Source organism: Diaphorina citri, unplaced genomic scaffold (assembly GCF_000475195.1).
Source record: "Diaphorina citri unplaced genomic scaffold, Diaci psyllid genome assembly version 1.1 scaffold846, whole genome shotgun sequence".
NCBI lineage: Eukaryota > Metazoa > Arthropoda > Insecta > Hemiptera > Psyllidae > Diaphorina > Diaphorina citri.
The window spans coordinates 21286-36448 of record NW_007378278.1 but is presented as its reverse complement, the minus strand read 5'-3'; the positions used below and the strand labels follow the sequence as shown (position 1 = coordinate 36448).

Sequence of the window (15163 nt, the reverse complement as noted above, 5' to 3'; positions counted from 1 at the left end):
TCCAAGACGCTGTCTCCATGGAAACTAATAGTTCCCTCACTGATAGACACTATTTCCTGCGATCTTGTCCTTCAACATCATCTGTCCTGCGAACTTCTTGACTGCCGGACAACACGTGGACTTGCTTGTACACTGTCCTGCCTTACTTTCTGGACAACACCGGGGTGGTTCATCCGTACACTCTGCCGGGATGACGATCAGCTTGGGACCGCACGGAGGGCGCATGCGCGGACTAGAACACGTGACCGTGGTAGTGACACAATATGGCGCCTGCGTAGCACAACAGCCTCCTCGCTTCGCACGCCCCGCGATCAGTTTGACAACACTGTCTCGAAGCGCGTCTGCGGCGATTCCTGAGTCTTCGGCAACACTGTTGGAATCACTGTCAGATAGGCTTGTAGGGAGATTACTTTCAATATCTCCGGCAACACTGTTGGATAGGTCTGCAGCATCCTCTCCCCTATCCATATATTCAACGAGTTCCAAGTTCTCGCTAGGTTTGACAACACTGCCTCGTAGTTTCTCTCTCGTCTGACTGCTGGAGTATAGCTTCTTGGTTTTGTCAAGTAATTTGTCTTTGCCTATCAAGTTCCGATCCATCTGATCTACCATATTCACATACACGTCTTCGTTTCTATCATCAGCATTACGCGTCTCATCACTGAGATCATTATCCTCGTTGGTATCTATTAAGCTGTTACTTTCGTCTTCTTTGTCTTCGAAGTCGTCGGTTTTATCATCTATAGCGTCACTACCGAGCGGTGGGTTCCCTTTTGCCATTTTCTTCACGAACTGTCGGTTCCCAGGCTCCTTGTTGTAGATGGTCCGCTTCCCAGCGCCTCCCTTGAGCGGCTTCTTATTGGCTACCACCATTTCCACTTCGCCTATCTCTCGCCGGTAGCCTATAGGAACGCTATGGACCTTGCGAGACGGACTGAATGTTATCTTGTTGTCTTTGCCCACCTTGCTCTGTCTGTCGGGAGTGTCATAGACATCTATATAATGAGGAACGGTTTCGTCCCCAGTACACCGGATGGAGAGGTGTACCAGCAACACAACGGTGTACCAGACCCACCGCATGATGCGTTTAGAAGTGTTTGAAATTAAAACTCGACTTAAATAAAAACTTGAAAAACATTTAAAATAACTCACAAAACATGGATTGAAAAATTAAAAATAATCGGGTTGTAAAATGTGGAGGTCTGAATTCGATGGCGCTACGAAACAAGTCCTATCTATGTTTCAGCCAACTACAAAACTTCAAACTTTCGACGAGTGAAGTTCAAACTACCAGCGTACCTATTAACATATTCATGATTAGTTGAGAGTTGTTATGGAATATGCACGGATAATAACATGAACGTGGATCTCCACACACAAAACTTCATTTGTATATGTTACGGCAGTTACGGTAAAAGTCCGACGAGCGGTAAATCCTAGGATTTACCGCTCGTCGGACTTTTTACATATACATATTTATAACTAGAACGATTCTACTCCAAATAGAAAAAAAAGCTCACATACTCTTGACTTTACCATAAAACAGGTATATTATTACTCAGTACAAATATTATATTACAAAAGAAGAACAAATCTGATTTTACACACATAATAATGTACAGGCAGTCACTTTCATTAGATGAAAGGTTGCAAAACGTGTAGGCCACCTAGAGGGGGATAAAATTACATACCCCGGGCGAGAATCAAACTCGGGTCCAGTTGATTATAAAGCGAGAGGAATAGGGTCAACGAGGTGATCATTTCAAGTTCACAATATTTTAATATGTACCCTGGCAATCATCAAAGTGATGGCGGAACGTAAAGTACATTGTACTGTCTTCATTGCAAAATTGCGAAATTAAAACCCTAACCAAGATAACACCGAAATACCAAAAGGCAAAAAGACTCTAAGTAGATTTTGTAATAAATGCTCCTGTGATTTGCCACCTCTAAAGATCTTTCGATAAAACATAATATACGTAAATGCTACGATTTAATATCTTTAGATAAAACATAACAGCAACAGTTTACGAATATCGTGTGATAAATGGTGTTACGTCAACTCCAAAAATGCCAGGTGGATAAATGGTCTCCGATCAACAAATCACAGAATGGTTCACCTCCACAGATTCCAGAGTTGGGGGTAGACGGTCACTCCCGTTAAATCAATGGATAGATGGTTTCTCCCCACAAATAACAGGGGGTAAATGGTCTCACACTGACAAATCACGGAATAAATAGTTCACATCCACAAATTGCAGTGATAGGGATAACTGATTACTCCAGTTAAATCGCGAGGTAGATGGTCCACCTCCACAAATACCAAGGGTAAATGGTCTCACGCTGACAAATTACAGAATAAATGGTTCACGTCCACGAATACCCGGAAGGTAAATGGTGTCCCTCCCGACTCAGATGTGGCTAAGGTGGGCAACTTAATTGAAATTGACTAGATAGTGACCCATGGCGCTTTAATAGCCTCTCAGTCCATTGTACACGTTGTTGATAGATTTCTGCTGTAACAACTTCCGCACAACTGAAAACAAAAGTCGAAAACAAGGTGAGCGGTGAGAAACAGAAATGAGACGAAAACGTAAGACGAGAAATCATATTATGGGAATCAGATGTTTTGGATGAGACTAGCGTGACACAATCAGAGGTCAATGAGATAATTAACTATGTACTTGTTTTGATCTAAAATGAAAGGGGCGGGAGAAATGGACAGAACTTTTCTTAGGGATCTCTAGTCACTGGTAATTGGAAAGCCACCTCTAGTCATTTCCTCAGGGAAATAAATTTCAATTGTGTTACCATGAATGCTGGTAAAAAAAAGTCTTTCTCTTGACTTTGGCAACTTGACTTGGACTCGAACCACCAACTTTCAGTACCGGAAGTCCATTGTTCTAGCCCCTATACAACAGAGGTGTTGGTCATCTTCCTTAAGAAAAGCATTGTCTCTTACCTTCTTTCTCCTCTTCCGACAGTTCATTCTTAGGGAACTCGACATCGAACGTAATATATAGGACGCCCTTAGCGTTGTTATTCTCATAGGAGGGCATGCCTTCGTTTTTCTTGCGGATCCGAGCACCAGGCCAGGTGATTTTCTGTCGCTCCACGGTGATCTTGCGACCATCGAGTTGATCGATGTCAAATTTGAACCCTGGAGACGAGAGGGAGTAGAATAGAACACATAATATATGTATACCTTGTTTATACTACCAGCATAGGACTGAAAAGACCCTTTACTTTCGCAGTCTAACAAGAGAGGTGCAGTATTTAAAAATAGGAGCGATATTTTAGTAAATAGAATATAACTTGTGCGTCCTGTACGAATAAGAGTGAAAAATTACCCTAACCCTGACAGTTTAAGCATAAAGTCTTGTATATTTGATAGGAATATGAAGCACTGTTTGAGATTAAGACCAATACAAGTCGGATCAAACCACGTCAGATTAATCCGGAATTGATTTTAATTTTGAAGTGGTATTAGCTCCTATGATAAACGGTTTTATGTGGAATATGGGGCTGGTGTAAATCAGGCTATGTCCTTATGAGTGTAAATTCCAGATAAATATCATATGTACCCGACTTTATAAAACCAAAAATTGAGTATTTTGAGGTGTGTATTTTAGTGACAAAGCCTTATAATCCTTATATTGATATTTTAAAACAATAAAGAAGCATTTGCAGAAATAATTTTACCTGTCAGTGCATCTTGTAAGGAGATCGTAATATTGGTGTACAGATCATCCCCTCTCCTTTCAAATCGAGGATGAGGCAACGTTCGGATGTGAAAGATAAGATCTCCAGGTTCTCCATCAATGTGAGGTTCTCCCTCTGCCGTGAATTTGGTCTGCTGTCCATCCTTCATACCCATCTCGATTTCCACCTCCAAGTGATGCTCCTCGTTTTTAAACCTGGAAGAAGAAAAGTAGTTCAGTGAATGTTGAGTGAGAATGGTTAATTTTGATATTTATCAAACAAAGCATTTCCCTTGCCTGAGAGGTATTTTTAATTTACAAGAATTATTTATTAATAACATAATCAACAAAAGACTTTAAGGCTTTAATTTCCTATAGGAAGGCACTTGACTAAGTATACAAACACTAGGTACCTACCCCAAATAACATTAACAACTATTGAAGTTTGCTCCCACCTTTTAACAACAACTCTTACCTAACATTAGGACATTCATCACAGACTGTCTGCTGCATCATCTGGAACCGTCCAGGACCCAACTGTCGGGTCTGCATTTCTTGCCGACAGTTGCATTTCCGGGTCCCAAGTGCTGGCTTCATCACAGGCTTGTTCCTCGTCACCTCCACAAAGTTGCCGTTGTACAGCTCTTCCAGAGTTACATACAGATCAATATCAATGTTGGCACCCCTAGCCACTTCCCGTTCTCTTTCATTCTCACCGCCAAAGTGAAAACCAAAGTCCCCGAAGAAACTTGAGAATGGATCCATACCTTCCATCATACCTGTAAGAAAAATTCAATCTCATTCAATTTACTTATCTAAACAAAAAACATTATATAGGATTTACAAGAAGTCTCTTTCACATTTTTTATGATGCAGAGGAAAATCAAATGAGAGAAAAAAAAAAGGTAATAAAATCAAGAATTCTGCATCCTAAATTCAGAGGCAACTTATTGTACAAGTGCTCATAACTGCATTTATTTAGCAGTAATAATACCTCCTCCACTGAATATTATACATTTTCTTCATTTAGGTACTCTGGTAAGTACTCTTTTTATCATAATTATTCCTGAATTCCAATATTTTACCTTCTTTCTTAACACATTCCATTCCACACTGGTCATATCTTTGTCTCTTCTTCTCGTCCGATAGAATTTCATAAGCAGCACCTAACTCCTGGAACTTGGCTTGGGCCTGATCATCATTAGGGTTTTTGTCAGGGTGCATTTTCTTTGCCAGGGCTCGGTATGCAGATTTGATTTTGTTGCTGTCTGCATTTCTAGGTACTCCCAAAACTTCATAGAGATCTCTTTCTCTGAAACATAAAAGGGGGGGGATAGGTACAAGATTAACAGATGAATTTTGGATACTAATTCTTCTTCTTCTTTCTCCTAGCCTTTTCCTAATTAAATAGGGGCAGCATTTCTTGTCAGTCTCTTCCAGGCAGCCCTATTGTGATACTACTAATTAGCATAAACTAAGAATATATTCCTGTCATTTTATCCTCCCCTTTATTTAATTGTCTGACAGCAAGTCCAGGCATAAATTAAAGAATTGAAAAAAGGGGAGGATATTTGGGCACCTGCCCTTTTGAATTTACTAGGTATGAAAAATTTCTAAAACAATCATCCAAGTTACCAACTAAATATAATAAAGTTTAGAACACAGCCTTTGAAATGCCTTAATTTCAGTACAATCAAAACTTGCTAGTGGCTATCTGCACAAGGAATGTACATTCTCCTTCCACAATTAGAAGATCTGCTACAGCACTGACAAAGCTTCTTGTGATTTAAGAATCCCAAGTTCTTATTAGCTAAGGGAGTCGGTTAAAAATCCTATATCTTTCTCTATAGTATGTAAGTAGGTTTCTCTGCCATATCATTCATCTGGTTTCTTCATTACGGGTGCTCATCATTTTGATTAAGTCTCCTTGATTAGTAGATCACACTGGTGGCATTTACAGATACAGTATCTATCACCTCACTGAACTCAGCCATGAAATCAAAGCAAATTCAGTCCTTCTTGAGTTTCTTGGCAGAAGTAAAAGCATTTGAATTTGAAACTTACTTGGAGCTCGCTGATATCACACATAGAGCTATCTGCATGAACACACTCAGCCAAAGGTCTTTCATGGTGATAAGTCAGATTTGACAGTAGACACTAAAATTGCTTCGGATTATCTCTGGTGCATTCCAGTCTGAAGTAAAATTGCTAAATCACCACCGGTGGCACATTTCCTTGCTATTTCAGTAGAGGTAGAGATCAAAGTTGTACAAAAGGAACTACAGAAAAAGAAACTATTAAAAAAATCACAAAAAATAATCACAGCCACAGCGGCCCAGAACTTTGCGTGTATCGGTCATGTATCGGTCTTGCATGTGGAATAATCTGATTGGTCGAAATGAAATCGTAAATAAAAAACATCTGGGAGCTCACGTTTGAGAAGCGAGTCATTCGTAATCTGTTGTCAGCAACTCATGTTGGGGAAGCGAGCCATCCTTCATCAGTTATCAGCAACTTGTAAATTTTGACTTTTTTTTATCTCGTATCTTTTCGTAGCTTTTGAACTTTTTAAGATAATTTCTTATTTAATAAGGGCGATTTCGAGGAGGAAATAGGCACCTTTTTTTCCTGGTAAGAATATTTTTTTTAGTAATCATTGCATGCACGGGGATTAGGGCGAGAAGAGCTATTTTTTCAGGAATTTCAAATCAACTTTAACAGGTTGGTGATTCCACTTTCTTGACGTTCTCCGTTTTTTTATTAAACAAACCAACTCCACACGTGAGATCGTATGGCACGTGCGCAAGGTTCGTCCACATCGAAGCCCTCGTTTTGTGGACACGGACTGGGTACCTGCCTATAATTTGTGTCGGATAATAATCGTAAATCTACTCGTACATCCTTTACAGATAATAAGTAATTATACTTATTTATGGTTTACTTACCACGTCCTATATCTCTGTATATGATTCTCCATATCACAGAGATTGTAATATTACCGGTAATTTATTTGTTCCCCTTGAAGTACCTAATGGGACAGCGGTGCCTCAAAGTAGGTAGGTACCACTACAATCTTTAAGAAAATGTTCTATTGACAACTGATTTCTACAGGGTAAAACCCACTCTGATTATCCACGTAAATCCTTGAACCTGTTTAGCGTTAAATATTGTTAGGTATTTTTTCTTCCAAAATTGACCAACATACGTGGCGTAGTGATAACCCAACTACCCAACAGCATTCCTAACGTCGCGTCGGAGTCAGCAACATGCCAAATGGCGCTGCTTTATCCCAGCAGGCCCTAGCAGGGCAATCAGCGCGACGTTTGTTGTCCCAACAGGATTCGATAAACAGCGTTAGCGCGGCGCGGCGCTTTATTTCAACATGTGCGGACGTACAAGTACAAAGCGCGTCATCGTGTCAAGCGTCAGAGCTTTATTCAATCTATTTTAATGTTAGCCAGCCTAGTTAGCTTGAAGGGTTGCGCGTCTGCCTTGTAACCGCTTGGTTGCGGGTTCGATTTCTGTCCAAGGTGGATTTTTTCCTCAACAGTTAAGGTTCGTTCTCGGAACGGCTGGCTTTCTCCTTTTCTGCCTTCCTTCTCTCTTCGCTCTTGGGACGGTAAGACCTTAGCAGTTACAGTTCCCTCTATCAACCTCTTGAAAATATGTAATGTCATTTTTTATGGCGCTGGCCATATCAAAGGCTCTGACCTATACCTACCTCTCGCCATTTCAAGGTTTATTAGGTAAGAGCTAGGTGCATAACCCTAATTACCTACTTAGGTGGGTACATAAAATTACGAATTTGAATAAGCACGAAATATGTGAGATAGGAGTCTCATATAAGACAGATAAACTAGTGTAGGTACGTACATAAATTAAGGCAAGTAGGCAGAGTTCATTTTCCGTTACCTACCTTTCTGTTGTGCCTAAACCTAAACATTAAAGTAATCAACTAATCATAATCACTACGATTAAGTACGATTAGTAAAGGAAAGTTCCTATATTTTCATTGTGCCTAACTCTAATATACATAATATGTAAATAAGTGGTGTGACAAGTACTAGGTAAGTAAAGTAAAATGTATAGTAGGTTGTAGGTAATAGCTAGAAGTTGTAGATAAAATAAAGTAAGGATCCCTCATCTTGATTCCTTGTAAGTTGTATAGGTAAAAGGTAGATGAGGGTAGGTAAAATAGACAGTAAGGAGGTACTTACCTCGAGTCCCTGATCTTGAGTCCTTGTAAGTTGTATAGGTAAAAGGTAGATGAGGGTTTGAGGGTAGGTAAAATAGAAAGTAAGGCGGTACTTGCCTCGAATCCCTCATCTTGATTCCTTGTAAGTTGTATAGGTTAAAGGGAGATGAGGGTAGGTAAAATAGAAAGTAAGGAGAAAGGTTCTTACTTTGAAGCCTTGTGCTTTATTTCTTGTAGGTTGTAGGTAAAATATAAAGTAAATAGGTACTTACTTTGAAGCCTTGTGCTTCATTTCTTGTAGGTTGTAGGTAAAATATAAAGTAGGTACTTACTTTGAAGCCTTGTGCATCATTTCTTGTAGGTTGTAGGTAAAATATAAAGGAAATAGGTACTTACTTTGAAGCCTTGGGCCGCGGTGGGTAAGGGTTGAAACCACGATGTGTCCGCTTGACTTTGGGCGGGTCAGTAAAATGCTCAAGGAGCAAAACTATAAAAACAACGGCCATAATAACAAACACAAAGTACTTGAGAAACGAATAAAACCGTCTTAACAAGGTCATAACGGACCTTTTGTGTAGGTAGTTTTTCCGGAAGATTGTTAAAATACAATAAAACAAACTACTGCTGAATGATGATTTACGCAAATGGGCACTCATTTTTAGCTCTTCGAAGATTTTGGTTTGTCACCGAAATATCGAAAAATAATTTTGGCTAAAACGTAAAATTAGGGTAACGCCGAATCCTGAGCTTTTTGAGATCAAAGCTGTGTACGTTTAAAATTTATAAGATGTCCTCGGCAATAGGGTAAACATTACCCTTTTGTCGGTACCTACACATTTTTAAGCTAATTTCTCTTGGGGGTTGAGCTATTAATTTTTCGGCAAAGTTAAAACTTTGGGTTGGGATTGTGCTTTTTGGGTCTTTTGGGTCACTAGGAAGCTATTCGCTATGAAAACTCATTTTGCGAGTTTTCTTTTCCTCTTTATGGATTGCACAGATTTTTTTACTCCTACATATTATTATTGGCTGATGATTTTTTTCACCCTTTATTTTCCCCAATAGATTTAACCCTTTGACCAAAGGTCCCTTCTAAATGTGAAACACGCTGATCATCGTCAATCGAGGACCTAAAAATTTACCCCTTTCCAAGACCAAAAAAAGAGCATGGCGTTGAAAGGAATCACAGTGTTGGAATTTGCCGGCTTAGCACCTGCGCCTTTCTGTGGAATGATCCTGAACGAATTTGGAGCGACTGTTATACGAATCGATAAGGTATAATACATATTAACATTATAATAAATATACTTGTGCTGGGGGTTTTACCAACTCGGGATTGAGATGAAACGAGGATTTCCCTATAATTAATACCAAGGGCAACCTCGGATTGAACTCAAACTATAAAAAAAAAACAACTCTATCAGCGAATAAAAAAAAAAAAAAAAAAATGAAATTCAAAATCGGTTGGAACTTCGAAAGACTTTTAATGCTTTATTTATCTACCTCTTGCACCCTTTTTTGCTTACGATTAACCACCAAGCGAGTTTACCCAACTGGTTTTCCCTCCCACAGCATGGAGCACAACCGTTTGTTCAGGACACGGTTGGTTATGGGAAAAAGTCACTCTGCATCAACCTGAAAAAAGCCAAAGGGCTCTCGGTCATGAAAAATCTCGCTAATCAGTCAGACGTCATTTTGGAACCTTTCAGAAAAGGTAAGGTACCAAGCCAGCGTTCCGAGAACGCACTTGCATTTCGTACCTACCACAAAAGTTTTGACGTAATAAGTATTACCAAAGGGCGAAGAAATGCATACATGTGCAAGAAGTTATTAATTTGATTCACTCACAAACTGAGCATTGGGATAAGAAAGACATAAATCTCAAGGTGTGTCCATTTGTCCAAACATAGTCGACCGGCCGTCGATCGACGAGATAAATCTATATTGTCAAGGCAGTGTGGACGTGTCAGGCGACATCCGGTCGACTATGTGTGGACCCCCCTTAAGATCAAAGGCCAATTGAACCTTTATAAGATGGATCTTACGTCAAAATTTTCCAGGGGTGATGGAAAAGCTCCAGCTGGGTCCCGATGTCCTATGTAAATCCAATCCTAGACTGATCTATGCTAGACTAAGTGGTTATGGACAGGATGGCCCGTACTCCTCTATGGCAGGACATGACATTAATTACTTAGGACTATCGGGTAAGTTGCTGCAGCTAAAATTTCACAGAATAGACTTTAGGTAAAGACATCATATGGTCCACGGAATAATAAGCATGTTAAAATAGGATCAAATTTAATTGATCCCAAGGGCAAGGAAAATTTAGATCCTTGACAAAATAAATGGAGTGTGCCTCAAGGCATGTGATGTGTTCCAATCCACTCGACCCCAAAGAAAAAGAGAAATTGGGATATACGGGACTCACGAAATTTAGGAACACTCAGGACATCCCTCGTAAAATATATCGAAGGCTCACAGTGAAAGAGAAAGAACAGTGGTTGTGTGGAAGAGCTCCCTCAGGACTCTCAGCAGAACTTCTGTCCAATAAATAAAAATTCCAACTCCATATTGTGTACCACATAAAATCCAGAGGTAACTAATAGCGCTGTATGAGGACACTATGTCATAAGAATGAATTCTCTCCCCGTCGATTCATACATAAAAAGCCCACTCTGAGGCTTAGAAGTTGTTATTGTAGTACCTAGCCATTGCCCCAGTCAAACGAAATCTAACTCCTTCGGTAGTTGGCAGTCCCGGGCTCAGATGTAGGGGCAGAAAAGATGGGTTAAGCTCATACGAATCTCCCCGTCGCTTACAGGAATTCTATCTCTCCTCGGTTGGCGGAACAGGAACCCAACCCCACCCTGCAACCTAGCGGCTGATTTCGGCGGTGGTGGCCTCATGTGTGCTCTAGGCATAGTGATGGCCCTGTTTGAGCGGTCCAAGTCAGGCCGGGGCCAGGTGATAGACTGTAATATGGTGGAGGGGTCGGCCTACCTAGGCAGCTGGCTGACTCGAACCCAGGACACTTTTCTTTGGGATAAACCGCGCGGTGAAAACCTGTGAGTTCTTCAAAGTCAGTTATTTAAGTTGTGTTCACACATAGGCGACCTCGTCGATCGAACCGTACACTGCCTCGACAACGTAAATCCACCTCGTAGATCGATCCACGTTGGTCGACGATGTTGACTGTGTGGAGACAGCTTTACTTTCACTTAAAAATGCTCAGTTATCGGTTTTTTCCCCGAGGTTTGATAAAGGGAACTTAAACAACAGAGGTCTTATCGTCCCGAAATTGAAGAGAAAAAAAGGAGACGGCCAGCTGTTCTGAAATCAAATTCAAGACCTGGCGTTTACATTTTCAGACTGGATGGAGGGGCACATTTCTACGACACTTATGAAACTAAAGACGGCCGCTTTATGGCGGTGGGTGCTTTAGAGTCGCAGTTTTACGCACAACTCCTAGCGGGTTTGGGGATGACTGAGGAGGAGCTACCTCAGCATGAAGTCGAAACGGGGAGAGCCAAACTGACGGAGAAGTTCAAGGAGAAAACACAGGCTGAGTGGTGTGAGGTAAGTCTCAATGAGGCAGAGATAAGTGAAGACGAGAGGCACTCTGTTAATTTTTTTAAGCAACCTAACACGAAATTTCGTTACGAAATAAAAACGGCGGAAAACACTCTTAAAAATAACCTTTATGGACACCAAGGTAGTGTGATGCACGCTGGGGGGTTCTCGATCCAATTCCCGGCAAAATCAATTTTTTTCGGTTCTGTGCTTTGGAGATAAATTAAAAAGAACACTTGTTGCTATTTCAGATTTTTGACAACACTGACGCCTGTGTCACCCCAGTGCTATCTCTCTCCCAGGCCACTTCTCATCCCCACAATGTACACAGAGGAAGCTTCATCCCCAACCGCGCTGGGGTAGTTGCCCCCGCCCCTGCTCCCCGCCTCAGTCGAACACCGGGAACGTCGAAAATCACCGAGCACAACCCTGCCCCGGGGGTACATACGAGGGAAGTACTGCGACACTTTGGCTATAGCGATGCTAATATTGAGGAGTTGATACGAGAGGATGTGATTGAAGAGACTATCGAGATGAACTCGAAACTGTAGCCTCTAAAGACTTCACATGTAGGGTCCTGGGTTTGATTCCTGGCAGAGTCAAAGCTTTCATAAGATGGAAGTTGAATTGGAAGATCCGTTTATAATTCAATGGTATTTTGATTGACATCAACTGGTAGGACTTATTCTTGTAATTTAGGTGATACTCTTAGAAGTGGGCTGCCACAAAATTTTCTCAATTGATAGAAAACATACATGAGTGGCATCCTCTTTATCACTATGAATTCTTTTTCATTTAGGTGTAAAATTGTATGGGTGATACCATAATTCAATATAATCTCAAATGTTTTCCATGAGAAAACAAAGGTTAAGCTTGTCATTTCTTTTTTTATTCATTTCATTTCCCCCTTTTTTTTCAACCCTTACTTTAAGCTGTACAAGGAAGATCCATTCTCTTTACCAAATTTACATTACACTGCTGGGGTAAAAAGGACATTGACACTGCACTCCTATGAAGGCTGCATAACCAAGTATACCTATTCTACACTGGCTGAAAACTGGGTAGATGACAAGTAAATAACCAAAAAAATTATACCTACATCACGTTCTCATAAATAAAACACCCCACACGTGTTCTTCACCTTTATTGAAACATATTTGATATATTGACAACAGATAGATACAAGGGTATATAAAAAACAAAAACGCACCTCTCTCCGCACAAACCTTCTCACTTCTTCTTCGACACTCCCACAGTTCTACCACGTCGGCCGGTAGTCTTGGTGTGTTGACCGCGTACTCTCAGACCCCAGTAGTGTCGCATACCACGGTGGGCACGGATCTTCTTCAGTCGCTCAAGATCTTCACGCAGTTTGGAGTCAAGCTGGGCGGTGGAGGTCAACTGTGGAACAGAAGAGGGAAAATGAAACAAAATTAGTGATAGAAGATGACCAAACATAAACATTACTTGAATTAATATAGGGTCGGGTATTATTAGAACTTTCTTCCATACAACCTTCTCTCAGCTTTTCATCAACTGGTGTGATCCTAAAACTATTACTCTTAGCCACATAGAACTATAGCATTAATGTTACCTACATAATCCTGTTAGAAGATCGAAAAGTGCTGTTGCATGGAACATACAGAAATATTTCTAAACAATCAAAAAAACATTCCCGACAAGTCCATACATTTGCTGTAGCATTCATCTATTGTGCAACATACAAATTATTAGTGTATGTCACATACCTTAGGTATAAATGCACATGGTAGTAAAGTAATGATTTTTTCCCTAGTACCTAAGTACCTATGTAATTTAATGTGTACCCGAATAAGATGAAGAGTGTATCAATATACTTGAAGATAAGAGAATGAAATTATAGCTCAGAGATAAAGAAAAAATAGAAGGTAACAATAGTCTGTCCACTATACCTTTTATTATTAGTAATAATAAAGGAAGGATGGACTAAAAATGAAGGGTAAAAAGAGTGTAGCTATAAATTGGAACACAACCTTATGATCCCACATTTTGTACAAGTAGGTGTTTGGCAGCTATCCAATGAGGTACAGGGGTATTGACCATCTGCATGAAACATACAACCCAGGAGGCATTGCATAAAATGCAATTTTGGCAAAGAAATAGGGACAAAAACTTCAATTAAAACTATGCTCTTGTAGATACTATTTCTATGGGTATTTCTGCCAAGCTTCATCTCAAAATGAAAGTTTTCTTCTGTAAAATTGTACTGGACAAATATGTATTACCATATTACCCAACCAAAATCTACAAATTAAAAAAATAATAATAATAATAATAATAATAATAATTAAAAAAAAAATGTACAAAATAATATTGTTTGAATTAGATTGCTCATTCAGACTCAACAAAGTCAATCAATTTTACTGATAAACTTACCTGTGAGTATTTGCCATCAACAATGTCTTTTTGTCTGTTCAAGAACCAGTCTGGGATTTTGTATTGTCTGGGGTTGGTCATAATGGTGATGATTTTGTCAACCTGAAATGTGAAAAACAAAACTTTGATTAATGACAATGATTTCTCTCAGAATTAGCTAAAAGCCCATTTCAAAAGAGGGTTGTTACAATCAATTCAACCATCCATTAGATTTCAAAGTACTTAAATCAGATCACTAAATCCAAGAGCTAAACATAAACCAATGTTAACTTATATTGAAGCTCCAGTCAATAATGAAATACACAATAATTACCTCTTCTTCACTGCATTCACCAGCTCTTTTGTTCAAGTCAATGTCAGCCTTCTTGAGGACAATGTTGGAGAAACGTCTACCACAACCCTTGATGGCAGTCAGGGCAAACATGACCTTACGTTTTCCGTCGATGTTGGTGGACATCACACGAAGAATGTGTTGGAATTTCTCTGGGATTACAAGAGACTGAAAAAGACAAGAAATAATGGGTTAACTGACTACCTATAAAATGTAGCGTACATCCAACCTCACAAGTTTAGGGTCAACATTGTATAGACTTAAAGAGCTTCAAGTACAGTACCTACTAAACAAGAGATAGTCTCACCATGTCTGAAGGATGTGATCAAAGAAATCTACGAGTTCAGCTAAATTATAATGAAAATCTTCACCAAGGTAATTTATTGACTATAGCCAAATATGAGATTATAATCAAAGAAATAAAAGGTTTCTGAATTTCATGACCTATTCTTATTGAGGATGTTCCGGTGTTCTGAGGTTGAGACGAAAATGATAGGGTCCATTAGACAGACGGGTGTCATTTTCAAAACATCGCAGTAAAGAGCTCTAACAGAACTAAGGTTTGGACACCTATCCTGAAGGATTACAGGGATAAATCAGGATGAAACTTACCATTTTGATAGTTTGGAATCACCTCAGGAAAATTCCCTAGACCAAAAACCCAACACTTGAAATGTTTTGATTTTAAGCGCTGTTTGTAAACAAAGCTAACTTCGGCAATGATCGATAAACAACAGCGCTCTCTTCCGAGGAATTTTAAAACTAAAATAAGCATCGTTCACACGATCACACCATCGTTTATGACATATCTTTTGGTCCTACTTCTAATGTTTAAATGCGGATTTCTAGAAATCTGTGGTCTTGATATCGATAACTGATCATTCTTCAATCGAAAAACTTGGTGATCCTAGGATTTAATCTAGAAAACTAATGATTGCCCCCTCGATTAAAATT

At 39.7% G+C, this 15163-nt stretch overlaps 3 protein-coding genes across 5 annotated transcripts; 1 reads left to right on the top strand and 2 right to left on the bottom strand.

Moving 5' to 3' along the window:
* Positions 1 to 1521: 1521 nt before the first annotated feature.
* Positions 1522 to 8569, bottom strand: LOC103512511 (dnaJ homolog shv). Of its 2 annotated transcripts, none has more exons than XM_008477272.3 (6): positions 8293 to 8569; positions 4787 to 5013; positions 4177 to 4480; positions 3703 to 3917; positions 2963 to 3160; positions 1522 to 2536 (listed from the first exon to the last, which is right to left on the bottom strand). In XM_008477272.3, exons 1-6 carry the CDS (start codon positions 8550 to 8552, stop codon positions 2472 to 2474), a joined length of 1269 nt encoding a protein of 422 aa, XP_008475494.1. In that variant the 5' UTR covers positions 8553 to 8569; the 3' UTR covers positions 1522 to 2471. The 2 variants fall into 2 exon arrangements, with proteins under 2 accessions (XP_008475494.1, XP_008475495.1); XM_008477273.3 differs by lacking the exon at positions 8293 to 8569 and adding an exon at positions 5766 to 6047.
* On the top strand, positions 6185 to 12716 carry LOC103512512 (alpha-methylacyl-CoA racemase). Of its 2 annotated transcripts, none has more exons than XM_008477275.3 (7): positions 6185 to 6332; positions 8959 to 9168; positions 9466 to 9607; positions 9954 to 10097; positions 10715 to 10958; positions 11262 to 11469; positions 11715 to 12716. In XM_008477275.3, the coding sequence occupies exons 2-7, from the start codon at positions 9061 to 9063 to the stop codon at positions 12012 to 12014; spliced, it is 1146 nt and encodes a 381-aa protein (XP_008475497.1). In that variant the 5' UTR covers positions 6185 to 6332; positions 8959 to 9060; the 3' UTR covers positions 12015 to 12716. The 2 variants fall into 2 exon arrangements, with proteins under 2 accessions (XP_008475497.1, XP_026681756.1); XM_026825955.1 differs by lacking the exon at positions 6185 to 6332 and adding an exon at positions 7667 to 7768.
* On the bottom strand, positions 12553 to 14978 carry LOC103512510 (40S ribosomal protein S18). The gene is made up of 4 exons (XM_008477271.3): positions 14822 to 14978; positions 14192 to 14377; positions 13879 to 13980; positions 12553 to 12864 (listed from the first exon to the last, which is right to left on the bottom strand). The coding sequence occupies exons 1-4, from the start codon at positions 14822 to 14824 to the stop codon at positions 12694 to 12696; spliced, it is 462 nt and encodes a 153-aa protein (XP_008475493.1). The 5' UTR covers positions 14825 to 14978; the 3' UTR covers positions 12553 to 12693.
* Positions 14979 to 15163: the final 185 nt, after the last annotated feature.